The 23210-nt window shown below is 49.2% G+C and overlaps 3 protein-coding genes across 5 annotated transcripts; 1 reads left to right on the top strand and 2 right to left on the bottom strand.

Annotated features, from left to right (window-relative positions):
• Positions 1-825: 825 nt before the first annotated feature.
• LOC101756711 (transcription factor E2FB) lies at positions 826-5638 on the top strand. Of its 3 annotated transcripts, none has more exons than XM_012847186.2 (14): positions 826-1353; positions 2364-2553; positions 2675-2731; positions 2902-2987; positions 3078-3166; positions 3248-3299; positions 3440-3492; positions 3596-3646; positions 3717-3765; positions 3969-4034; positions 4134-4213; positions 4289-4517; positions 4845-4911; positions 5024-5638. In XM_012847186.2, exons 1-14 carry the CDS (start codon positions 985-987, stop codon positions 5152-5154), a joined length of 1569 nt encoding a protein of 522 aa, XP_012702640.1. In that variant the 5' UTR covers positions 826-984; the 3' UTR covers positions 5155-5638. The 3 variants fall into 3 exon arrangements, with proteins under 3 accessions (XP_012702640.1, XP_004977980.1, XP_012702639.1); XM_004977923.4 differs by having other exon boundaries at positions 5021-5638; XM_012847185.2 differs by having other exon boundaries at positions 5018-5638.
• A 9-nt stretch (positions 5639-5647) lies between these two features.
• Positions 5648-6737, bottom strand: LOC101775057. Its single transcript, XM_004975535.4, has 3 exons — positions 6368-6737; positions 6098-6289; positions 5648-5978 (listed from the first exon to the last, which is right to left on the bottom strand). The coding sequence occupies exons 1-3, from the start codon at positions 6608-6610 to the stop codon at positions 5820-5822; spliced, it is 594 nt and encodes a 197-aa protein (XP_004975592.1). The 5' UTR covers positions 6611-6737; the 3' UTR covers positions 5648-5819.
• A 5823-nt stretch (positions 6738-12560) lies between these two features.
• LOC101756310 lies at positions 12561-13008 on the bottom strand. Its single transcript, XM_012847435.1, has 2 exons — positions 12681-13008; positions 12561-12589 (listed from the first exon to the last, which is right to left on the bottom strand). The coding sequence occupies exons 1-2, from the start codon at positions 13006-13008 to the stop codon at positions 12561-12563; spliced, it is 357 nt and encodes a 118-aa protein (XP_012702889.1).
• Between the last annotated feature and the right edge of the window lie 10202 nt (positions 13009-23210).

Raw genomic sequence — 23210 nt, 5'->3', positions numbered from 1 at the left:
CTTCGGGACGCGGGGAGAGGACGTGATCCCGTGCCGTTCTCACCGCGTCCCTACAGGGACGTGTTTGTCAGCGCCACAGGTGCAGTGGGGCACACACCTGCCGCACAGCCGCACGGCTGAGGAGAGGGCGGCCCACGCACGGCTGCCGCAGCGTCCCACGCACGGCTGCCGCAGCGTCCCACGCGCGCTGTCAGCGGAGCGGAGGGATCATCTTGCGACGCGGTCCTCGTGGTCGCGGCTTGGTTACCTTCCTTCCTAGGGTCGTTTCGTTTCAATTTTCACGTGTTGTTCAGCTAGGCCCTTTTACCTTCACACAATCGCACCGTGCGCTGGTTCAGTGTGGTTTGTGTTCAAGTCTTAAACTTAATGCTCCAAAGTTAATTAGTCAAACTTTTAACAAAGTTGTTCTCATGTTAAAAACTAGCCAAAATCTTAACAAGGTTGATCTCATGTTGAAAATTAGTCAAATTTCTCCTTAAACTTTTGGCAAGACTAATCTTAGACAAAATAACCTTTATGGCAAAATTAGTTATAATAAACACATGAACAAGGGTGGAAAACGATTACACATGCCGATACACAGCCTAAAGCCTACGAGGATGTCAGCCAGACAGCCACCAAGCAAAAAAGATGGAAAGGAATCTCCTCAACCTCAAGCGTCAAGCCCCACTCCTCCGCGACTTTTGCACTCAACCCCTCAGAAAAATAAACCAGTCGCTAACTTGCCCCCGCGCCGGCTTCCCTCCGAAGGAACACACGCAAACGATCCTGTTAATTTCCCTCGTTTTCTTCTCTCCTCGCGCTCCACACCCCCCCCACCCCAACCCCAACCCCTTGGCCACCCCGCACCGCCCCCTCACCGCCGCCGCCCTCCCCGGAACGACGAACGCCGGCGGGGCGATCGGGACACAAGGCCTCTCTGTGGCGGCGATCGCGGGGCCGTCGTACCGCGCCGCCGCTCCATACACCGGAGAGGCGGAGGCCATGTCGGGGGGCGCACGGCCGGCGGCCTCGCAGCAGATCGTGCAGTCGCTGCAGCGGTGCGCGTTGCTCCCGCCGGTGGGTCCGCCCTTTGCGGACGCGCTCGGCGACTACCACCGGTTCCCCCGGCCGTCGTCGTCGCCCGCCGCGGCGGCGGCTGCGGCGGCACCCCTGGCCGGCGGTCGCGGGGGCATTGAGGAGGGGATCGTACTCAGGGCGCCGGTCAGTCGGCTCTCGCCGGTGCGTCCGCCCTTCGCTTCCGCTCCCGGTGACTACCACAGGTTCCCCCGGCCGTCGTCCCCTGCCGCGGCGGCAGCACCCCTGGCCGGCGGCCGCGGGGGCATCGAGGAGGGGATTGTCGCCAGGACGCCGGTGAGTCGCCGCTTCGAGCGTAACGAGGAGCTTTGCTACAGATGTGCTTGTTGTTTTTCGGGGGTTTGGTGAGGAATTTGTGGGGTTTTGTGGGAGGTTCGAGCTGTCATTTGGCGGAATCCTTTCCGCGATAATCGCGCCCCTTTGTTCCAAATGACTTCTCTCGTGTCGTGTATGATTCGCGTGCGGATTGAAATTGTGCCAGCTTGTTAGTTTAGCCCAACAATTTGGGGGAAGCTGAAAATGCTGCGGCCTGAAGCTATCAGCCGTCAGGTTCAGGTATCGCTTGGTCAATTGCAAGTTGCATCATACCTGCTTTAAGAGCAGGATTAGGTGCCTGTAGTGCCAATTCAGATGACCGTTGTTTTGTGACAATTTATCTGTGTGTTTGCTGTTGTTTTGCCAGGTTGCAAGCAGTAAGAAAAGTCTCAATTCAGACTCTTCTGTTATGATATCCTCTTGTGCGTCATGCCTTATGCTTGTATTTATTACAAACTAAAGCTTCATCTTGCCATTTTGAGTGCTGGTTTCTAGAGATACCAGTTTTATTTAGTGTAATGGAGCGGAGTCATCATGGATCACCTTGGAGCACTGTGCTTGCTTAGGTTATAGTACCAAATTGGATGCTTCTCTCAGATGGTTGGCAGAACTTTTCAGGTTGAAGCTCCGCAAATATAGTTGTGTTAGCATTAGCATTGGTGCCGAAACATGCTTCTCTTGGATAGTTGGTAGAACTTATCAGCTTGAAGGTCCACAAATCTTTGGGACTGTGTTGCCAATTTCTTGAGATGAAACTGTATTGTGATATCTGGTATTCCATTTCTTATGACTGACCTTATGGTTGAGAACCAGAATATACTTGTAGCCTTTAGATGTTATCTGACATATGCTCATCATGCACTTATCCTTTTCTTGAGGGTTTGTCAGGGTTTAGCATGTGTTGCAGGCCACCACTTGTGGCTATATCCAATGTAAGCCATCACTAAAACATTTCCTCATTTTATGTGCAGCTAAAAAGAAAAGCTCCCTATGAAGGAAGTGGTATTGCTGAGTCACTCGAATTGGTTATGACCAGTCATGGCTTCAATGGAGGAGTTGGCACTCCACTGGGGGCCCCAGTGTCTGGAAAATCAGCAAGGACATACAAGTCAAAGGCTAAATGCTGCAAAGCTGAACCTCAGACACCTATATCAAATGCTGGCAAGTATAAACTTGTTTTTCGATGACACTGGTTACATCTGCATATTTTGTTTGTTTCAAATTCCTCTTCATTTGTATTTGTCTGTCTGATAGTTAAATGCATGCCTTTCTGTTGTAGCAGGTTCACCTGGCAATCCACCTACTCCAGCTGTTCCTTGCCGCTATGACAGTTCACTAGGTGATGTCATCAGTCGCATATGAAAATTTAACTGTCATAATCTGCCATTTTGATGCTTATTAGATATGTTATTCTGGTAACATTGTCTTGTTTCCTATCAGTTATTTCACTGTTATTGTTTGTTTCATATCAATTCTTTAACTGAAGCTATTTATGTGATGTTTGTTCAGCACTATTGACCAGAAAGTTCGTCAGTCTGCTCAAGCAGGTTCAAGATGGAATTCTAGATTTGAATAGCACTGCAGAGAAGTTACATGTATGAAACTTTTCCTCATTTAAGCTGGTGTTGCTCTTTGTCCCTCTTAGAATCTTGACACAAGCTTCTGGGTGATTTATGAAAACTCAGGTTCAGAAAAGGCGCATGTATGACATTACGAATGTCCTTGAGGGAATTGGTTTGATAGAAAAGAAGTCGAAGAACAGAATCCATTGGAAGTAAATATTGTCTTTCTTCTCTGCTTACACTTCTATGCTTGTATGGTTATGGTGCATCATGCTAACACCATGGAATTTTAGGGGTTTGGATGAATCAGGAACTAACTTGGATAATGCTCTTTCAGTTCTGAAGGTACTTATTTCTGTATATTCCTCTTTCATTTCGTGTAATCATTTCCATATTATCAAAATCATGGTCAGTGTATCCGTGCTTAGAGCCTTAGACATGTTAGGATCCAAATCTAAGTATTACTTGGTGTAACCTTCTTGCAGAATGAAGTTGAAAATCTTAATCTCCAGGAGCAAGCATTGGATGAACATATAAGGTTGGAGTCTGCTGGAAGTTGCAAAACCATTGACTTCAGTTTTCTGTGCTTCTATTTCAAATGAGAATAGTGATACCTTCTAAAAGTTAATTCTCCTTTGCAGTGAAATGCGAAAGAAGCTAGAGACGTTAACTGAAGATGAAAACAGACAGAGGTAATCATATTTCTTTGTGTTTTGCATGTTGCTGTTTTACGCTTTAATCATGTTTATTAGTCCTGTTTAGGTGGCTATTTCTTACCGAAGATGACATCAAGGGATTGCCATGCTTTCAGGTTTGCTTAAATTTCAAAGAAAATTCCATAATGCTGTTTTCTAAAAGTTCATCCTATTTCTGACTTTCCATACTAGATTTAACTCTGATCCTAACTATTTCTGAATATTCAGACTATACTTAACAGTTAACACCAACCGTGACTATCTGTACAGACTGTACTGAATTATGTTGTGAGCTTATATAGCCTTTATCAATATGCAGAACCAAACTCTAATTGCAATAAAAGCACCTCATGGGACTTCTGTTGAAGTACCCAATCCTGATTTGGTAAGGAGCCAGTAAAACAATGACCAGTCCATATACACTTCATTGTATGTTTAGTTATTATTAACTATTTGATGACTTTTGCTCAATTTGTTTCATAAGATGGCTGTTGAGAGCTTTCAAAGGAGATATAGAATAATAATACGGAGCGCAATGGGCCCAGTTGATCTCTACTTGGTTAGGTAATGTTTGAATCTTCTCTTGAAGCATGTGCCTTAAAAAATAAATTATCTGACTCATCCTTACTGTATTATTAGTAACTTTGAGGAGAAATTGGAGGGAAAGCTGGATGACATTGCGACACTGGCAAGTCACACATATTTTGCAAAATGTGCTGCTTCTGTGAAAGGCCCCAGAACAAAAAGAGCACAAAGGAATAGAAAGGAGGCGGTGCTTAATGCTCAGCAGATCCATAAAACTCCTGATCTGAATGCTCCATGTCCTTCTGAAGGAGTATTGAGGAAGATTTTACCTAAAGATGTTGATGTAAGTTGAGACCAAAACTGTGCATATTTTACCTTTTTTATTTAAATAAATTTCTATACAAGGTTAGGCATTCCATTATAATATCAGTTAAGAACATCCAATTCTAACCTCAAGACTTTAAAACAAACACAGTTCTGGACTCCAGTTCTAACTTTAGATGCATACTCTTGATTTGCATCTTAATTTCTTTTTGTCCCTGTATTTTGCATTATTTTTACTTGTGAAAATACATTTAGTTTGCCTCTACATGTTGTTTCTTCTCTGCCCAATAAGATCAAAGCACATGGAAGATTCAGTGACTCACAATCCTACTACATTTTTTTGCAGAGTGATGCAGACTACTGGTTGCTTACAGATGATGATGTTAGCATTACTGATATGTGGAGAACAGCACGTATCCTTTTTTAATGTATTCATGAGGTCTTGTTTATATATCATCTGCTAAAACTTTATAAGTGCTTGGAGTTCCTGAGTTGAAGTATTGATCTTAACATGGTAAGCAGCAGAAATGGAGTGGGATCAGATAGACCCCAATGATTTCTTAGCTGAAGAGGTGAGCACCCCAGGCCCAGGGACACTCAATCAGCAGCCAGATGCAAATGGTGAACCTACAGCTGACGGCCCTAACCATGGGTAAACAAGAAGATAATACCACGCTGGACATTTTGGAACAACCTGAACTCATTTTCCTCACGTCCCACACACTCAGCGAAGAGGCAGGCTTGCAGCGGCCGAGATGCACATGCTGAGATAGGCCTTTTGTTGTGGACTAGCGGTGGTGTGTCTGGTAACTTATACAGCGTATCGGTGGCATGGATGCACGACGATGCTCCAGCCAGTCGGGCAAACTGAAGCTCTGGTTACGCAGGCGCCTCCAACTTGTAGGGTAGGTCAGGTTTATGGCAATCCGATTCTGCCTTGAAATGGTGCCACAATTTTGTGTACATATTCTGTCTAGGCTGGCTAGATGTGTAGAGAGGTATAATTCATGAGTAACTTACTGTTATGTGTCTAGCATCGTTTGCAAATTCCATGCTGAGAAGTGTAAAGACATTGCTTAAACTCTAAAGCAGCTGTACTACCAGCTTCCAGATTTAAAACGCTCCAGTCAGCATTCATGATTTCAGCACTGCAAGTTGAAATTCAGGATACATTGCTATTTTTAACGAGTTTTACAAAACACAAGCAGCACTAGTTTCAGTGGCATCCCCTACTCTATATATATATAGACTACATGATTCAGTAGTAAGAACAAAACGGGCGCACATCGAAGTGCCTGTACTTCACCGGCGGCCCGGCGCATCAGTCGCCTCCCTTCCTGATCTTGCCAATCCAGCTGGCCACCACCGGCGTCAGCGCCACCGTGGGCGGAAACCTGATCGGCGACGCGGCCTTGTGCGCGGCGTAGGCCAGCGCGAATGTCCCGACCTTCCCTCCGGTCTCGCCCGTCGCGATGCCAACCTGACCGTGCCCACGAGACAGAACAGAACAGTTGGTAACTTGTACTCCGTAGCCAAGAACACACACAGGTACAGGTAGCAAGCAGAGAGATGGCTATTCAGCGGCTGGGTGGCTCTTACCTTGGCGAGCAGGTCCTGCACGTCGACGCCGGCGCTGATGAGGAGGTAGCAGAGGGTGAAGGAGACGAGCGAGAGCGAGATGGAGGTGGCCAGGTACGCGCCGCCGTACTTGGCCAGGAGCTCCTTCGCCTGGTCCGTCCGCGACTTCTTCCCCTCGCCCCCCTCCTCCCCCTCCTCCTTGGAGCTAAACACCTGCAGCAGCGACGCAATCCGTTCAGCTCACAGGTGCAGAGGTGCTTGGGCTGAAATTGGTCGGTGTCTCGAGCTTACTTTCCAGAGGCCGAACTCGAGGCCGTACTTCTCGGTGATCTCCTCGGCCGTCTTGGCCTCCCCCTCCTTCGTCTCCTGCACGGCGCAGACGGCGAGCCGCCGGCGCGGCAGCGGCGGCCGGAGGGCCCGGGAGGCGAGGGAGCCGCGCTGGAGCTGGAGCTGCGGCGGCGGCAACCGGTGGTGGCGGCGCTGCCTGCCCGTGGGCGCCGCGAGGCTGGGGAGGAGCAGAGCCGTTGCCGCCATGGACGGGCGGGGATTGCTGGGACTTGGGGCGGAAGTGGAAGGAGCAGAACGAAGACGAGGAGGGGACAGGGCAGGACAAGATAGGAGAATCGGGGGGCGCTTTTGCTTTGTGATTGATGGACGGCTGAAATGCGCTTGGGCCTCGGCGTTTCTGGGCTTAGAGGCTGGCGTGCGAGAAGCCCAGGAGTGGCAACGTGAGGCGGGAGCAGCGGACAAGTTGCCCGTCGCTGTGCCAATGGAGTACGGAGGACCGGCGTAACTTTTTCTTTGGTGGGTGGGGGTGGGGGATAAGAACCGGCGTAACGTTGAGGGAAACAAGCTAAGCTCAAATTGGCAACTCTCATATCAAACTCGACTTTCTAGCCATATATTTTTCTGTTCTAAACAGGCTTTCAAGACATTGAATTATCTGGTCCACAATCAAAACTTTTAAGCATTAATTTTCTGAATCTTATCTTGATTCCAAAGAGCTCTCAGCCCCAGTATGATTGGTGTTGGTCAACGCTCAAGGTACAAGTCCACTGGACAGGGCTCCAAAACTTAAATTATCCCATGCATTTTGAGTCTTCTCTGTTTGATATCAGGGGTAAGATCAGGGGCGGATCTAGGGGGGCGAGCGGAGCTCAAGTCCCCTATCACCACTCGGACAATGGAGCTCCTCCTTAGCCCCTCCATGATTTTTTAGAAAGAACAAAGAAGAAGAGAAGGGAGGGAAGGAAGGGGAAGAAGAGGGAGCCCCTACTAAGCTCATGGGCTGCATCCGTCACTGTCAGGGGTGGATCCAAATATATACAGTAGAACTGGGGCTTAAGCCCCCTCCTACACGCTAGAGCTCTATGGAGAGGAGGCCGGAAGGAGAAAGGAAAAGAAAGGAGTGAAAGAATAAGAAAGATGTAACATCCCAATTTTCTTATGCATTTAAAAATATGGGCCCCAATTTTTTTTTCTAAAATTTATATAGCAACTTAAACCCTAAAGGCTTGCATTTGAATTATTGCATCTAAATATATTTTTCATAAACGCATGTGCATATGTTTGAACTAACCATCCCCTCACTTCAAAAATATTCGATCTCTCAAGCCCACACTCCAAATTTTATTCAAATTTGAAATCTAGTTCAAATTTGAACCCAAATCCATATTCAAACAAATGAAAACCACTAAAAGCCTAACCAGGCCGACGCCTTCCTTTCCGACCCAATTTCACAACCAGCCTAGCCTGTCTCCACCTCCCTCTCTCTCTCACGCACGCGAGGCCCACCTCTGCAGCCAGCCCAGCGAGCTCAGCCCGTCTCCATGCGGCCCGGCCCAGCTGTATGATGATGTCATCGTCATCCACCTCCATCCCTCCTTCTCCTTCCCCCTGCCGCGCCTACACGCGATGCCGCCGTGCACCCACCACGCGGGCCTGCACCACTGGCCACCCCTGCTGCCTCCTGACAAGCACGCTGCCATCTCCCATGCTCCCACCACCGCCCGCGCCTGTCAGAACCATCCCTCCTGCTCAAGAACCCAACCGCCCCTATCCACTCGCCCGCGATCCAGAGCGCGGCCGCCGGCGAGCTCACCCCGATCTCCTCCATCCCGGCCCGATTCATCTCCTTGGCGAGCATGCCACATGTGCCAGCACCAGGCGTGTCCATGACCGCACTCCCTATCGGTGTTTTAACCTGGCAACCTACCAAGGGGAGTGCCGGAGGTAGTGTTTTGGTTAGTGGGGCTCGTCGAGATCAGGAACTCAAAGGTAAATGTAGACACACAATTTAGATAGGTTCAAGCCGCTAGATTGCATAATACCCTACGTCCTGTGTGTTAGTTGGATTGAATTGCTTTGGAGGGGGTCCCTGCCTCGCCTTATATTGCTGGGGGTAGGGTTATAGGTCAGTTGTTTACAAGAATACTAGTCGGATTCGACTAGACAAGTTCTACTTCTATTGCTAGAGTACTTTTCCTAATCCTCGACTAGTTTTTATTTTACCACGTAGACTACGCCGTCATACATCATAATCTCCATATCAGATATGTCTCGGTGTCCAGCCCTTTATTTAAGACTGTCCAAATCTTCTGGTGGGCCCATAGATGTAGGTACGACACTCCCCCCTACCGGCATCCCCTCTCCCGGCCCTATCCACCCCCGCCGCCAGTGCCACGCGTCGCCACCCGCCGCCGCGCCATTAATGCCCTCCCAGCCAGATAAGCTCGGGAGAGCTCCTCGAGCCTTGCCGTGAGCTCCGCCGAGCTATAAATAGCCCTCCTCACCACCCCTTGCCTCGTTGCCCCTCCCCTCTCCACCTCACTTTCCTTCGCCGATTTAGGACACACCGCGCCTCCTCCACCCGCGTTGTCGCGCACTACCCCCTAGAGCCGGGATGGGTCGAAGTCGAGGAGCTCCGCGCGGCGCTAGCCACCCCTCCTCGCATCGTAGCGCTGCGCCACTGGCTGCTCTTCGCCATCCCCCACCGCCGCTCACCCCACTGCTTGTCATTCACTACCAGCCAAGTGCTGGCAGTCATGCTGCCCGCATGAGCCTCTCACAAGCCCCAGGTACGGTAGTTATGCTGCTCGAGCCTCTACCTAAGCTCTACGCCCTCTCCGGTTGTCTCCCTCCACATGGCCGCCACGCCACCCGACTCCGGTGAGCTATCACCGCCACGTCGGCCAATCTCCAGCCACCGAACCTCTCTCCTTGAGGTCCGCCATGCCTTCCCTTACCCCCTAGGCTAGTCATTGATCTGGCCCGAGCACTACTCCGCTGGGCCCGGCTTGCTCCAGCGAGCAGCCCTGTTTTCTAGAGATCAGGAACGCGTTTGACGATCTGGACTACGAAGAAGAAGCCCTAGATGATCAGAACTTCGAGGAAGGCAAGTCCCACAAATCATTATCATATTTTGATCCCAAGTTTCTATGAATAAAATTAACCAAGATAATAATTGGTTTTCTATAAAAGCCTTGCATATTTTCCATTTCCTTTGCTTAGCTAATCCTAATAATTTTGAGCCCTCCTTGATATCATGAACCCAATATACAATAGGTCATATCATGATTCAAAATCCTAAGGAAGAGTGCGAGTACTTTTAAAAATGGCATAAAAACAACTAAAGTGAGTCTAGCAACCAATTAAGGTTGGACCCGCGAGTAAGAGAGTAACCTCGACAGAGGATCCTATCCTAAAAGCTTACTCTGGTCATTTGAGGATCGGCTCATGGGAAAGTCTTTCTAGTGGACAGTACAACTGCACATGCCAAAAAGGTACAGCCTTCGGGAGTGTCAAACATGTGAGGCCTTGATTCACACCCCACTAACTGAACCTAATAAACCGTCTCAAGGGGCCACGGTGGACAACAAATAGACTGGAGCAGGACCTTCGCATAGTCCCAGGTCTGGTCAGCACAGGTCACGAGTTGAGGTCCGTAGGACCTATTGACATTGTATGTCAAGTTATGATGCATCTTTTCCTGGGATAGAGTCCTAGAGTGGACATAGTGTGACCCCTGTTTAGACCCAACTGTATTTGTGGACGGAGTTAGGAAATGTTGTCTAGGAATAGACACAGGTGGGTACGAGTCTCGTAGGTCAAAACTGCCTCCGTACAAGGTATGTGCTAATCGAACGTGCGGGTAAAGTGTACACCTCTGCGTAGAGTTATTAAACTATCTGGATAGACGAGGCTCTCAGTGAAGAGCTCACATAAGAGTGAGACTCAGGCTTCGTCCTAAGATGGGTCTAGAAGTAAGGCAAAATCCGACTCAGGTAATCCCTGACGGATCCTGATGCTTTTAAAACTTGAGGACTGGTAGGGAGGTAGATTATCCTCCAGGATCAACAACTTATAAATATCAACATTGCATTCTTTTCAAATGTTACAACCATATACACTATGCATGAAACTAGCTTTCAGGCAAACTAGCAGCTACTCCTTGAAAACCTGCATGAAATAATACAACAAATGTGGGATTTGCTGAGTATCCATTGTATGGTGCTCACCCTTACTTTTCCTTCCTTTCTTTCTTCGAAGGAAGAAGTAGCTGGAGAAGAAGGTGAGGATCTTGAGGATCTTCCATAGGAGCCAAGCTGCCTATAGGCTTGGGACTGCTACGTAGGATTCCGCTGTATAATTAAGGTTGAGGCCACGACCACTCTTGTATCATTAATAGTGTACTTTCTCTTTTACAACCTTATTTAAATTATCAATAAAAGTTGTACGAAGTATGGATGTGATACTTCTTGTGTGAAGTGCCCGTATCATCTACTGATCCAGGGAATGATACGAATGATATTCAAGGTCCCTTTTTAGGGGCAGCCCCCACAAAAGGGCTTGAAGAGGAATAGAGATAGAGTAGATAAAGGTGCGGGAAAGAATAGCATGTTGAGAAATAAACTCTCTCCCACTTCATGGCAATATGACATGAAGAGCTTGGAGCTCCACATATAGATCACACAAGGATGACTTGTGCATGTGCTCTAATGTGGATGCATGTCATTATGAGTCTTCTCTACTTGATATCAGGGGTGGATCTAGCTAGCTTAGGGCAACCTACTGAAGCTCTATGGAGAGAAGAGGTTGGGATGAGGAAGAAGAAGAGGGAAGGAGTGAAAGAGGAATCGGGGCAGAGGAGATAAATGTGCGGGGAAAAGAATTGCACGCGAATAAGAAACAACCTCCTCTCCCAGTTGACGAAGCATTGAACTCCACATATAGACGGCGCCGAATAGCTTGCGTATGCGAATTTCTATCAAGCTTAAAAGTCTGGGTATGTATAAGAAAATTCACCCACGATAATAGTTTGATGATGTGTACTCCCATAACAAATTACATATATGAACTATATGTTTTCAAACTAAATCATTTTGAAAATTAATATTGTTCTTGAATATAATTCAGCACCCTCTGACACAAACGCAAATGTAATCAGAAACCAGTGGTAATCAGAAAATGTAACGCAAACACAAATGTAATCAGAAATCAGCGGTAACGTTAACAATGAAACAGATGGCTCGCTTTATTTGGTTTGCACGCTGTAAAGGGAATGTAAACCTGCATCTCTAACCACCCACCTGCCATCGTCATCTCGTTTCCCCATTTCTCTCCTTGCATCTTGCTGGTCAGGCCTACTATTCTCTATCTCTGTCGTGCGCTCGTTGCTCACTGAGGAAACGGAGCTTCCAGGATGCTCACAGACCGATAGCCTAGCCTTCCATGATGCTGCAGCCACGAGGAAATGGAGCTTCGAGGAGGAGGTCGACCTCGAGCAGAAGCTGTTGCACTTGGCGTCATCAGCGGCGGTGCATCAAAAAGAAAGCAGATGGGAATGAGGCGGAGGAAGCAGTGGCCGACATCATCGTCGTCGCATCGCCAGGAGCCGTCGCCACTGGTGGAGACGACATGAAGAGGTCGCTGAGCCAGAGCAGCATGGTCATCGGTGGTGACGCGTCGAGAAGAAAGCAGAGAAGGATGAGGTGGAGGAGGCAGCGGCCGGCGTCCTCGCCACCGCGTCACCGGCCACTGCCGACGGCGGCGGAGGTGATTCAAAGAGGTCAGAGCAACGTGGTCAGTGCCTCAGGCAGTGGCCATGTGCGTGGCCTGGCATCTCGTTTTATCTCGAGCTGGGCGGCACCGCATCCCTTTTCTAATTACGGAGTAGCAGCAACGGTATGAGATTTGTATAGGCTGGGATTTGATTACACTGTTAACTGTTTACGGGTTGTTAGAAACAAACGGCAGGAACGTTATTGCTTACCAGGTGTAATCGGATTACGATACATTAGGCAAACCAAACGCCACCTAAAACACAAGCTGCAAGCACACCGTTTTCAGTTTTTAGTTTTTACCACACTATTGTCCCGTATGCATAAAGTGATATAAAGAGTTCCTTCGTTTTCATTCCTTGCTAGTGTCATTTATTCGTATAAGCCGTAGAACACCAGCAGCATCTGTGGCACAGCCTAAGCCATCACTCGTGCAGACCGGGCAGCGTGTACTCTGCAAAAGGGACACACAACAAAAACCGATGGTTAACTACCTGACCAAGTTCTGAGCAGAAAATGTGCTCCGTTCGCGAGGCTACACGTACCGCCGCACTTGTAGCCGACGGGGCGGCTCGCCAGGTTGCAGCGCTTGGGGATGGTGATGACCGCGTCCAGGTTGACCCCGGAGTGCCTCACGGTGTCGGACAGCAGCAGAGCGCAGAGGCACCCGGGGCTGTGCCGCCGCCCGACGTCCCGCACCGCCGCACAGCAGCCGGCCGACGGCGCGGACTCCGGGTCCTCCACCGCCGACGCGCACGGTGCCAGCTTCAGCGCCAGGTGGTCCGGCCGCGTCGCCCCGCACTCACCGTCCTTGCCCGGCGGCGGCGCAGCGCCGGCGAGCAGGACAAAACCGAGGAGCAAGAGGGACCTCATTGCCATTTGTTGTCTCTCTGCTTCCTCCTCGTCGTCGCTGCTCTGTCCAGTTCTCTCTCTAGCTCGATGTGTGTCAGTGTGTGGCTCGTCGTTGGCTGAAATGGCTTTGCTAAGCTGCAGCTTATATAGTGCCAAGCATGAATGGAGAACAGCCCACTAGAACAGCCCACTACTAGAAAAACGACCTCTCATCCACTCTCTTAGTATTTGTCACATTTTGACCTGGTACTAATATTAGCATTAGTACTGGGTCCAAATTTAGAACCCCTCGAAGACTTTTTAGTACCGGATCGTAACACCACCCGGTACTAAAAGTGCCGGGACACTTTTAGTACCGGTGGTGTTATGACTCGGTACTAAAGACTCTCCACGAGTTACTTCAAAAGGAAAGCATATCTACTTGCATCACATGTATTATGTAGGTGGGATGGCAAGAAAGGTTTGCGCGAGACTTGAGGTCGTGGGTTTGAATCCCACAGACCGCGCACGACGCGAGGCTTTATTTTTTAGCACCAACCGGGACTAAAGGAGGATTTGGAACCGGTACTGAAAGTGGAATCCCCAGTAGTGACCAAGAAGCCATGATGGCGTTAGGCCCAAATGGGACAAACACAGTCTAATTATATACTCGAAGGGAGTGTCTATCGAGCACCCATGTGTTTGTCGGTCACCTGGCACTCGATTTTTTTCATCCATGCAATTTCCATGCAACATCACAAGAGTCATCTTCATCCTCTGATGTTCGCTCATTCTTTCTACAAGTCTTCAACGATTCGCTCCCCCGCCGCCACTCGAACAGCCACTGCCCTGCCACGCTGCGGTAGGGTCTCGCTGGGGCTCCTCGCCGGTGAGGAGCCCCGACAAGACCCTACCGCGGCCTCGGCAACCTCCATCCTACACCACTCACCGCTGCCTCCCACCGCCGCCGTGCTCGATGTCATCGCCCCCGCCCTGACCCTGCCCACCGGACGTCCTCCACTGCCTCGCCGACGGCGTCACCGCTACCTTGCCTCACCACCCCCGCACCCACCACCACTGCCGGGACAGCCTGCCGCCGCTGGTTCTTCCCTCTAAGCCTGCTAGTAGCAAATGAAGCTCCCCAGGCTGAACCCAACCCTTAACCCCCTAGCTCTAATCAAGCTCGTCGGAGCTCCATCGGAGATGAAACAGATGTTGGTTTGTGTCGCACGACGCAAGCAACGATGTGAAAGAAAAAAATCAAGTCCTCAGCCTCCCTAAAACACTCGAGTGCTGTGGAGATTTCCCCTACTCTGAAAAGCCAGAGCGCCCCCCGTCGTCCCTGCAGGCGACACGGGCGGCTCCTCATTCGCACCGCCGTTAGGTCCCCAACCCTGTCGTCCTCCCTTGCCGCTGCCCGAGGGGTTGGCCGGAAGTCCAGCAGCCACGAGGAAGGTGACGGCAGGGCCTTCCTCGAGGGATCCCTCGTGCACTGTGCATTCTACATCGAGCTCTCAACACTCAATGGCGGCGGCGGCTTCCACGGTGTGGGGCCGTCCAGGGTGGCTGGGGCTGCCAGATCTGGTGGTGGAGCAGCCGGATCTGGTGGCAGGCAGCATCACGGTGGTCCTACGGGGTGCGGCAAGGACGGTGCAGTGCGGCACTATAGATGCCACTCACGTGGAGGTGCGCCGGTGGCTGCCGAGCGCGGGAACGGTTTCGGCAGCGTGGAGGTGCGGCGGGCCAGCCCTGCGGCGGCAGCGAGGTGGTCAGCCTCGTAGAGGTGGTTGCGGTTGTGTGCGGGCGGAGGTGCCCTGGGTACCGGCCCAATGACGGCGGTGGGTGATGCGACAGTGGCGGAGGGTGTTAGAGCTGGTGGTACAGGAGCAGCGGTGGCGGCGGTATGAAGCGGGGAAGCGGCGCGACACGTTTGCTCACGAGCGTGGTGGCCAGCGGCGGCCGCACGCATGAGGTAGCGGCCTGCGAGTGGGGGTGCAGATCTGAGGCGATGACGTGGAGCAGGGCATGCGGCTGCACGGCCCTTGGCTGGTTGCAGGTGAAGATGCGGAGGCGAGGTTGTTGCGTGTGGTGGCCCTCGACCATGGTGAAGAGGCTAGGTGGAGGAAGGTTCGTGCTGGCGCCTGCCGCTGCCGTTTGGGTCTGAGGGGAGGTTCGGCTAGAGGCCGCGCAAGAGAGGAGGTGCGGTGGGTCAAGGCCATGGTGGTGCCGCGGCATAGTGGCTACGCACGTCGAAGAGGAGGATCTACGCTGGGGGTGGAGTGGCATTGCTATCGGCATTCGACTGTATGTGAGGTGAGTTGTGTGCAAACGTTTACCGATTACGACAATGGCGACGCCTTTGGGTGCCATTCCCCTCCTTGGAGGTGTTGTCTTTGTGTTTTTGCACACCCCCTCGTCTGGTCGACGTTTGATACGTTTCACCAGGATGATGAGCCATTGTCTCTGGAAGCTTTGTGTTTGCGCACGTGGTGCAGCTAAGATTCCGGCGACGGCAAGGTGGAGGTGAAGTTATTGGAGTATTTCGGTGGCACCATGTCACCCCGCGGCAAAGCAAGTCCGAATCCTTGGAGCGGAGTCCAGCGGTGGAAGTGGCGAGGCTCCCATCCGCTTTAAGGTGATGTGTCCAAGGAGTGGTGTGCGGCGGTGGATGTGGTGAGGCCCCCGCGCGTTCGAGTTGCCTTGGAGGGCCAGGATCATGTGCGGTGTTTTGGTCGTTTGGTGTGTATGGTGCTATAGCGGTGCTTCGGTGTTGGGTCCTGCATAGCGGTGGCCTTTTCGGTGCGGTGCAGTGTGCTCATCTTTGACTTCTGCCGACGCCAGGCCATGGATTCGGAGACCAACAACCGTGTGTGCGTGACCTGAGGATGTCAGTGGCACGGTGGAGGAGTTGTGGTAGCTACACGGCTTGCAACGGACTGCGGCTGGTTCGACGTGGGACATCGATGGGGATGACGGCACTGGCGATGAGGGCTACTTGTCGGCTTTTCTCCTGGATTGTGGTGGTGTGGCGTGGTGGTCGGTGCTCAAGAGTTATCATTGTGCGGCTTGTGTCGATATCTCAATCTGACTGGCCGTAGAGCCGCAGAGTTTGTTTTGTTTGGTTTTGAGTTCAGTTGAGTTCAGCGCGAGCTGTTGGGAGGTTCCTTTTGTGATTTTGTTGTTGTACCCAGTTTAAGTTCATTCTTATTTTTAATATAATCGGTAGCTCTCATGGTTCGTAAAAAAAAAAAGGAACGAACACTTGGGGACACTTGGCGAGCCCGTGCGCGTCGTCCAGTAGAGTTGTGCCAGCTCAGGCCCGGCGCGGTAATGCGTGTTTGCAAGTGTCGGGCACAAGGCTCAGCCGAGCACTTTGGTTCATGGAATGCATGGTAAGAGTTTCGGTTGTTTTGACATTTTGGGCTTTTGACAGCCTCGAAAGTGGAGCACGATGCGGTTTTTGACAGCAAGTAATTTGCATTGCTTGTGCACGTGTCTGCACCCTCCCTCTATTTTTGACTTGCGAGCCATGGTTGGAGCAACAACTAGCGTTGAGGTGATTAGGTGAAGCCGTGAAAGAGGATGGCAGGAATGCCATGGCACGGCACCTCGGCACCCGGCAACACCTTGATGGGCTTGGGCAACGAAACCTGTTGTTTTCCCAGAGATTTCCTTGCGCTAAAGCAGATCATTGCCAATGCGAGAATGCCCCAATCTCAGTTGCCCCAGGCTGCCGGTGGGCGAAGCACCGCAATGCCGTTGAAGGAAAACGCGGGCGCGTGGCCGTGGCATCATTATTCCAGCAAACTGCCAAGCTTGAACGCACACAAGGGCTGCTGCAGTCCAAATGTTTCTCAATATTTCTAGTAAAATCATTTCAACGGGAAAATTTCATATTTCGGCTCAACATTTTCGAGGCCCAATTAAAGTTTTGGTATTATTTGCTATATTTATTTTTTGCCTAGTGGATAGGGGTTACAGTTACAGACCACCTCCACTAACCATACAAGCTATAGCTTGGTTCTCGCCTTTAGTATGTTCAATATTTTTTCAGGATGCAGTTTGTAAATTCATGGTTGCGTAGTTGCCACTTAAAATTATTCTCCCTCCCTTTCATAATATTTGCCTGGATGAAAAATGGGATCCCACAGATATGTGCAGGAAACACCCTCACCCATTTCACGTCCCTCTCTTGGACACGCCCATCCCGTTTCCATATTTTTTTTCATCATGTTTCCGCATTTTAAAAAATGTAAGATAAATGTAGAAAATGGGTGGGACATGATGAAAATTTTTCTGCCCGTTTTCAACCCTAATCCTCCGCCACATCCACCTGGTTCTTTGCCGGTTTGCTTGTCCAATTATAGGGCTCTATTCCCTTAGCATTAGGATGCCCACCATCATGTGGTCTCCGAGGTTCCGCTACTCTGCTCTTCTATGTTTAATTATGCTCTCCAGCTCCTATGTGAAGTCTATCTTTTTTATTGGTTTTGGTTATGGAGTAAATTAAGGTGCACAGTTTCTCTTCGATAGAGGGAAGTACCCTTGCCATAAAGGGAAGAATAACTTCCCTCTTCCACATTGGCCTCCATGGGCAAGGTGACCATGGATTCATCCAGAGAGACAGGAGCCACTCGACTGCACAAAGAAGGGGTGGTCATGTGCATTTTCACTGTGGACGATCACCAGAAACGATGCCCAGATCACCGCCACCGTTAATGCGAAATGAGAGACCATACTTGTCCCACTGCCGTCACAGTTGAAGCCATGATGAGAGAGGAGGCATGTAGACAAATGCAAGGAGATGCGGCCTAAGTTATGCATGAACATCACATGGTTGTGCATATGGGTGCTCTAGAAATTAGGAAAAGAATCCAAACCTCATAGATGATCCTCAAAATCCAAAACATATCCAAACATCAAAACAAACAAATGTTAGAACCTCCAAACCTTTAGCAGGCCGCAGCCCACCTTTCTCTTCCTTCAGCCCAACCAACCTGGCCCGCTCCTTCCTCCGGCCTATCCCGCCACCATCTCCACCTTCTCCCGCACGCACACCTGGCCAGGCAGGTCGTCCGGCCCAGCAAGCCGGCCCAACCCATTCGCCGGCATCGTCATACTTCTTTCCCCTTCTTCCTCCAGCTGCGAGTACATCCCCCCTTGCATGCCGGTGCGGATGCCTCTCAATCCGCCTCCCCCGGCCGCCTTCCTGCTCTACGCCACGCATGCCACACTGCCGCACCTCACCCTCCCCACTCACCCTGTTAGAATCTCTCTCCCCCTCCCTCACAACCCTAGCCGCCCACACCTGCCCGCACGATGCCACGGCGTGGCCGCAACAATCGCCGCCCTGATCCCCTCCTCCTGGCCATCTCCAGCCACTTTGAGCAGCACCCTGGAGCCACCACGAATAGTTGCGCAGCCTCGTCCTCTTCTCACGGCCAGAGCCCCTCTCCTCCCCTTCCTACCGTCACACCACGTACATGCAACACCCGAGAAATTCTTCCGAAAAGTCGTAGACCAGGCGCTTGTAAATATGCCACAAATTGACTTTTTGAACGGTATCTCGTATGGACGATCAGAGACTGTAGATGCGTAGAGCTCATCGAGACAATTTCGTTTTACTACCCATATATTTGTTTTGGACATCAGATCAACAAATGGCAGGATGGCAAAGTTTGATAGAGTTAGAGAGAGAAAGAGAAACCTACGTGACCCGTAATGACCGACCTTAAATGGCAATTGGGAGTCCGTTTTCTCCCGTGACCAGGTCCTGCGCGCCTCCTTTTCTTTTGTCCGTCAAAAGCAGCAGCCGGCCCTCTATCCTTTTTCTCCCGTGACCTTAACCCACGTCTCCTGCTGTTGATCTACCGTGGTTCATTCTCCCCCCGCCGATCTGCTACTCCTGCCACCACTAAGGAACGAGAGGAGGGAGAGAAGGAGAGAAAGAGGAGAAGAGGCAAGGAGAGGAAGGGGGCTGCACAAACCATATGTTTTTTGGAGGATCAAGGTGAGATGGTTTTGATCTAATCACCTACTTTTGGATGAGTTTTAGGGCTGGCTTTTAATCTTTTTCGTTGGATTAGAGGGGGCATTAGAGATGGATCTCGTGATTAGTATCTGCAGAATGATAGTTTCGGCAGTTTCTGTTCATCGTTGAATTTGGAAATGATACAGTCCTAATTAACTTTTTCCACCTTTAGAGGTTTTTTAAGAAGACTCAGAGACCTTTCGATGAAGTCCTAGATCATAATTTTTGGCCAAATGGTTTAAGAGATATTGCAGTTCAAGATGCCTGTCTTATTTTGACAGGTTTCTGAAAAGTAATAGATCTCTTGCACCTTAGAGGCACAATAAGCTCTTCAAATGAATACCAAAGTTTTAGAGTTTTTATCAAGCTTTCCATATTATTATAGATCATAATTTTCAGATGGCTAGAACTCCAGAGATGAAATTTTAAAGTGGACTAATAGTTTTGTGTTGTCAGATTTAGCACTCGAGGTTGCTATAATGATTAATTAATCTTAGTGATTTTTTACTGTAAAGAGCCATATAACCAAAGTTATGGATAATATAATTGTGCATTCTCTGGTAAAGTTTCATAATTATTGGATGAGTGATGCAGATATCAAGGTTTTACTCTTGACTGTTAGAATTCAATTCAAGACAGATCCTATAGTCTGAATTGAATCGAAGATTAGTACAATTTGCTTTGTAAATAAAAATATTTTGACCAATAAAAAGTTGTTCTCTTTTCTCTGCAGTTTCTAAAAATGTATTTATTTACTAGCATTGCTTTTGTACATTAAAAGTTAAAAAAAGAGAAGTGTTGCTGCTCTTGTAGGATGATTATGGTTTTGCTGCTTTTGGTCTTTCTCATATGTTTAAGGGTTCGGGCATAGGAGAGGTATGCCAATTGTTCATATATGTTTGTTTGAATTGTATGTACTGAGTTCATGATGCTGAACAGGTGGTATTGCTCCGGATCTTGCCTAGTGCCATTTGCATCATTGCTTTGAGACAAGTAAACGTAGCGGTGGTTTTGCTACAGTTTTGACTTGTTGTTTATCCTACCTACACCTTAAAATTCAAAACCTCAACCAAACCAATATGATTGAATTAACTGAAGTTTAACTTGTTCTTTTAAATATGTTCATAAATGTTGAGCTTCTGGCTATTTATTTCATCATGAGGAAAGAGGTATGTTTATGTACGTGGTTGTATGTGGCATAAGTGGTAACCTTACTTGTAGTTGCATCGTATCATTGCATCATATTGCATTGCACATCATTCATAGATGTCGTCTCTTGCTAGCCACGACCATACTGGTACAGCATCGTACGTTGCCCGAGGAGGGGTACGATGTAGCTTCATACCTTGTTGAGTATGGAGGCAGTGGACATGGCATTTGCATTGCATTTGCACTCATTGTGGTTTATGTATTTGAGTATTATGCATCGACATGGAAGTGGATATGGGGTCTTGATCATCTAAAGTAAATAAGCGGTTGTGGTTTATTCATTTTTGTTCATATGAGGATGACTTCCACGATTATCCGATTTATCTTTTTTTATCATGTATCTATATTTAAATTGATGAATAATGAACTCATAGTTTAAATAACTTGTTAAGGCAATTTGCTTGGTGAAATTTATTCTCACATCCCTTTTATCTTTCTAGGTGCTTGAGTGGATGCTTTGCTTGAAGGGATGAGATTAGTTGCACATCTTCACATCTTTGCCACTTTCCATTTATAATACTAATGATACATTTGTCTTGCTGTAATGAGCATAGAGTAGACCTTGTGGTGACCACTTGTGGTTTCTTAATCATGAGTGTGGTTGACCTTTCAATTGTTATCTTGTTAAGTTGCTCATTAAATGCTAGTGTGTGGTTTATCTTTATATATCATTTATGTTGTTGCTTCCACATTTTACTCTATTTATGGGGTTATGCTACTGAGTTTTTGTACTCCAGCATGTGGGAAGGATGTTTAGTGACATCATGGGCCTTTGTGGTGCCTGGGGTGTTACAGTACACAAGCCCGGTGACACCTTACCGGCGTTCCTCGTCCAGAAGCACTGCATCCAAGCTAGGCGCATGACAGTGGGCAGTGCATTAACTCCGCCTCACCCACCTGCGCTACTCTGCACCCTTATCCCTACGCACGGTCGTCCCTTTACCCCTTTGCACGCACACCAGAGAGCCATGCCAGCGCACTGCGCAGCCGTCCACCATTAATCGCCACCAAGCTCACCCTCTGGCTCTTATCCTTATCTGCTAGCCTGAGCTCATCCACAAGCCTCACCTAGGGCTATAAATACCCCCTCCCGGCGCCTCTCCTCAACCCGCACCACCACCTCTCCCCTCCCCCGCTGGTTGTAGGAACGCGAGCTCGCCGCCTCCACCCACCACTACGCTCTGTCCCCAAAAGCTTGGACAGGTCGAAGTCGAGTGCGACGCGAGCCCATAGCCACTTTCCTAGCACCGCTCAGATGGCTGCTCCGCGTAGACCCGCTGCCGCTGCTCTGCTATGGCCGATATGCTGCCCACGGAAGCACTCCAGGTAGCCCCGTCGTGCTGCCCAAAAGCTCTCCGCCCCCTCATGCCACCCCTCTCCCTCCTAGCCACCATACTACCCAACTCCGGTGAGCCGCCAACGATCCCTCGGTCACCCACCAGCCTGCTCAAGGGCACCTGTACCTGTGGCTCGCCATCCTGTACACGCCTGCGCATCCCGTTGAGGTCCAAACCCCCCTCTAGCCATGCTTCCCCTTTACCCTGCACCCTTGCCACTACTCCGACAAGTTATCCCGGCCTCCCTAGCCCCTAGCTCACCACAAGACCTAGCCTATCCCCTCCGCCATGCCTCCCTGAACCCTGGACCCAATCCTTGCCGCGGCTGCCACCCTGTAGCGGCCGGCGGTGAGAACTCCGACCACCTTCCCTGTTCCGCAACCGCGCCCTGACGCCCATCTTGGGGGGCGCCCTGACATGGCACCTAGGTGGCATCCACGCTAGCCTTAGCCCCGCCTGTCAGCCCCATTATGCTGCCCCATCAGCTGCCACGCCACACCCCCTTCCCCATGCATGCAATCCAGTGGACCGCACTCACGTGCACCCCGCGGTCCACACGTCCATGAATCTGGTCCACGACATAGTAAATGTGGGTGCGCCCTTCTGACGCCACTTGCTGACCCATTGACTTGGCCCCACCCATCAGCCTCACAGCCGGAGCAAAAATGCTAGGTCCACCTAGCTAAGTGCACACAAAACATCATTCGGCCCAATTCTTTTATCTAAAAATTCCATCAAAATTCCCGAAAATATTAGATAAATTCATAAACCTATTAGAACAATCCAAATCCTTTTTGCACATCTCTAAGGCCCAAAAACAAATAAGAACTATTTTCAACCAATAGAAAAGGCCCATAAGTGTGACCCAAATTCCCCCTTTCGTATTCCTTAGCTCTAATACCCAATAAATTCCCAAAAATACTAGGATATATTGTAAGCACAACCATAAGCTCACATCCCAAAAATCATGTCATAAACCTCCAAAACCAAAGAGCCACCTAAAATAAACCTATAGAAATCCTCTTTTCTTATATTAGAAATTATACCAAAATCCCAATAATGCCTAGAAGCTTAGAAAGTCCTTAGCACATACCCAAACTTTATAACATAAAGACCATCATCAAGTTATCTCCTAACCCCGGAACCTACACCTAGAAGCTCACATAAAATATAAGGAACCTCACATGAAATATAGAAGATCACAAGAAACTCAAGACCATCTTAGTCCTATGCAATAACCCAACCCCCTTCACAACCCTTCTTAAATCCCTTCTATTGAGCTTTGGATTACTTTGATTGGTTATTGATTGCGTGTTTATTTCTTTTGTAACTTAAGTTCTCTCCGCAAGGATCGTGTTCCACCTCGGAGATAGTCATCCGTTTAAGGATTCAGGTTCTCCACTCGATAAGCAAGGCAAGTCTTAACACCAACCCCTTGATCCTGCTTTTATCCTCTATTTTGTAATGCTAAAATTTACCCAAATAATAATATGATATTGCATAGTTTCATAACCCCTTAAAATATAATGTTAGGCATATCCCAAGAAGCAAGCCTCTATTCTCTCCTCCTTGCTATAAACCCTAAGGAAAAGCCTTGTACTCAGGGCGTATTAGACTTCATATTTTCTATTTCCAACTTTATTCTTTCAAGGATGCACAAATGTTAT

The sequence above is a fragment of the Setaria italica genome, chromosome VII (assembly GCF_000263155.2).
Source record: "Setaria italica strain Yugu1 chromosome VII, Setaria_italica_v2.0, whole genome shotgun sequence".
Classification (NCBI taxonomy): Eukaryota; Viridiplantae; Streptophyta; class Magnoliopsida; order Poales; family Poaceae; genus Setaria; species Setaria italica.
This window is presented reverse-complemented; position numbering and strand designations above follow the sequence as displayed.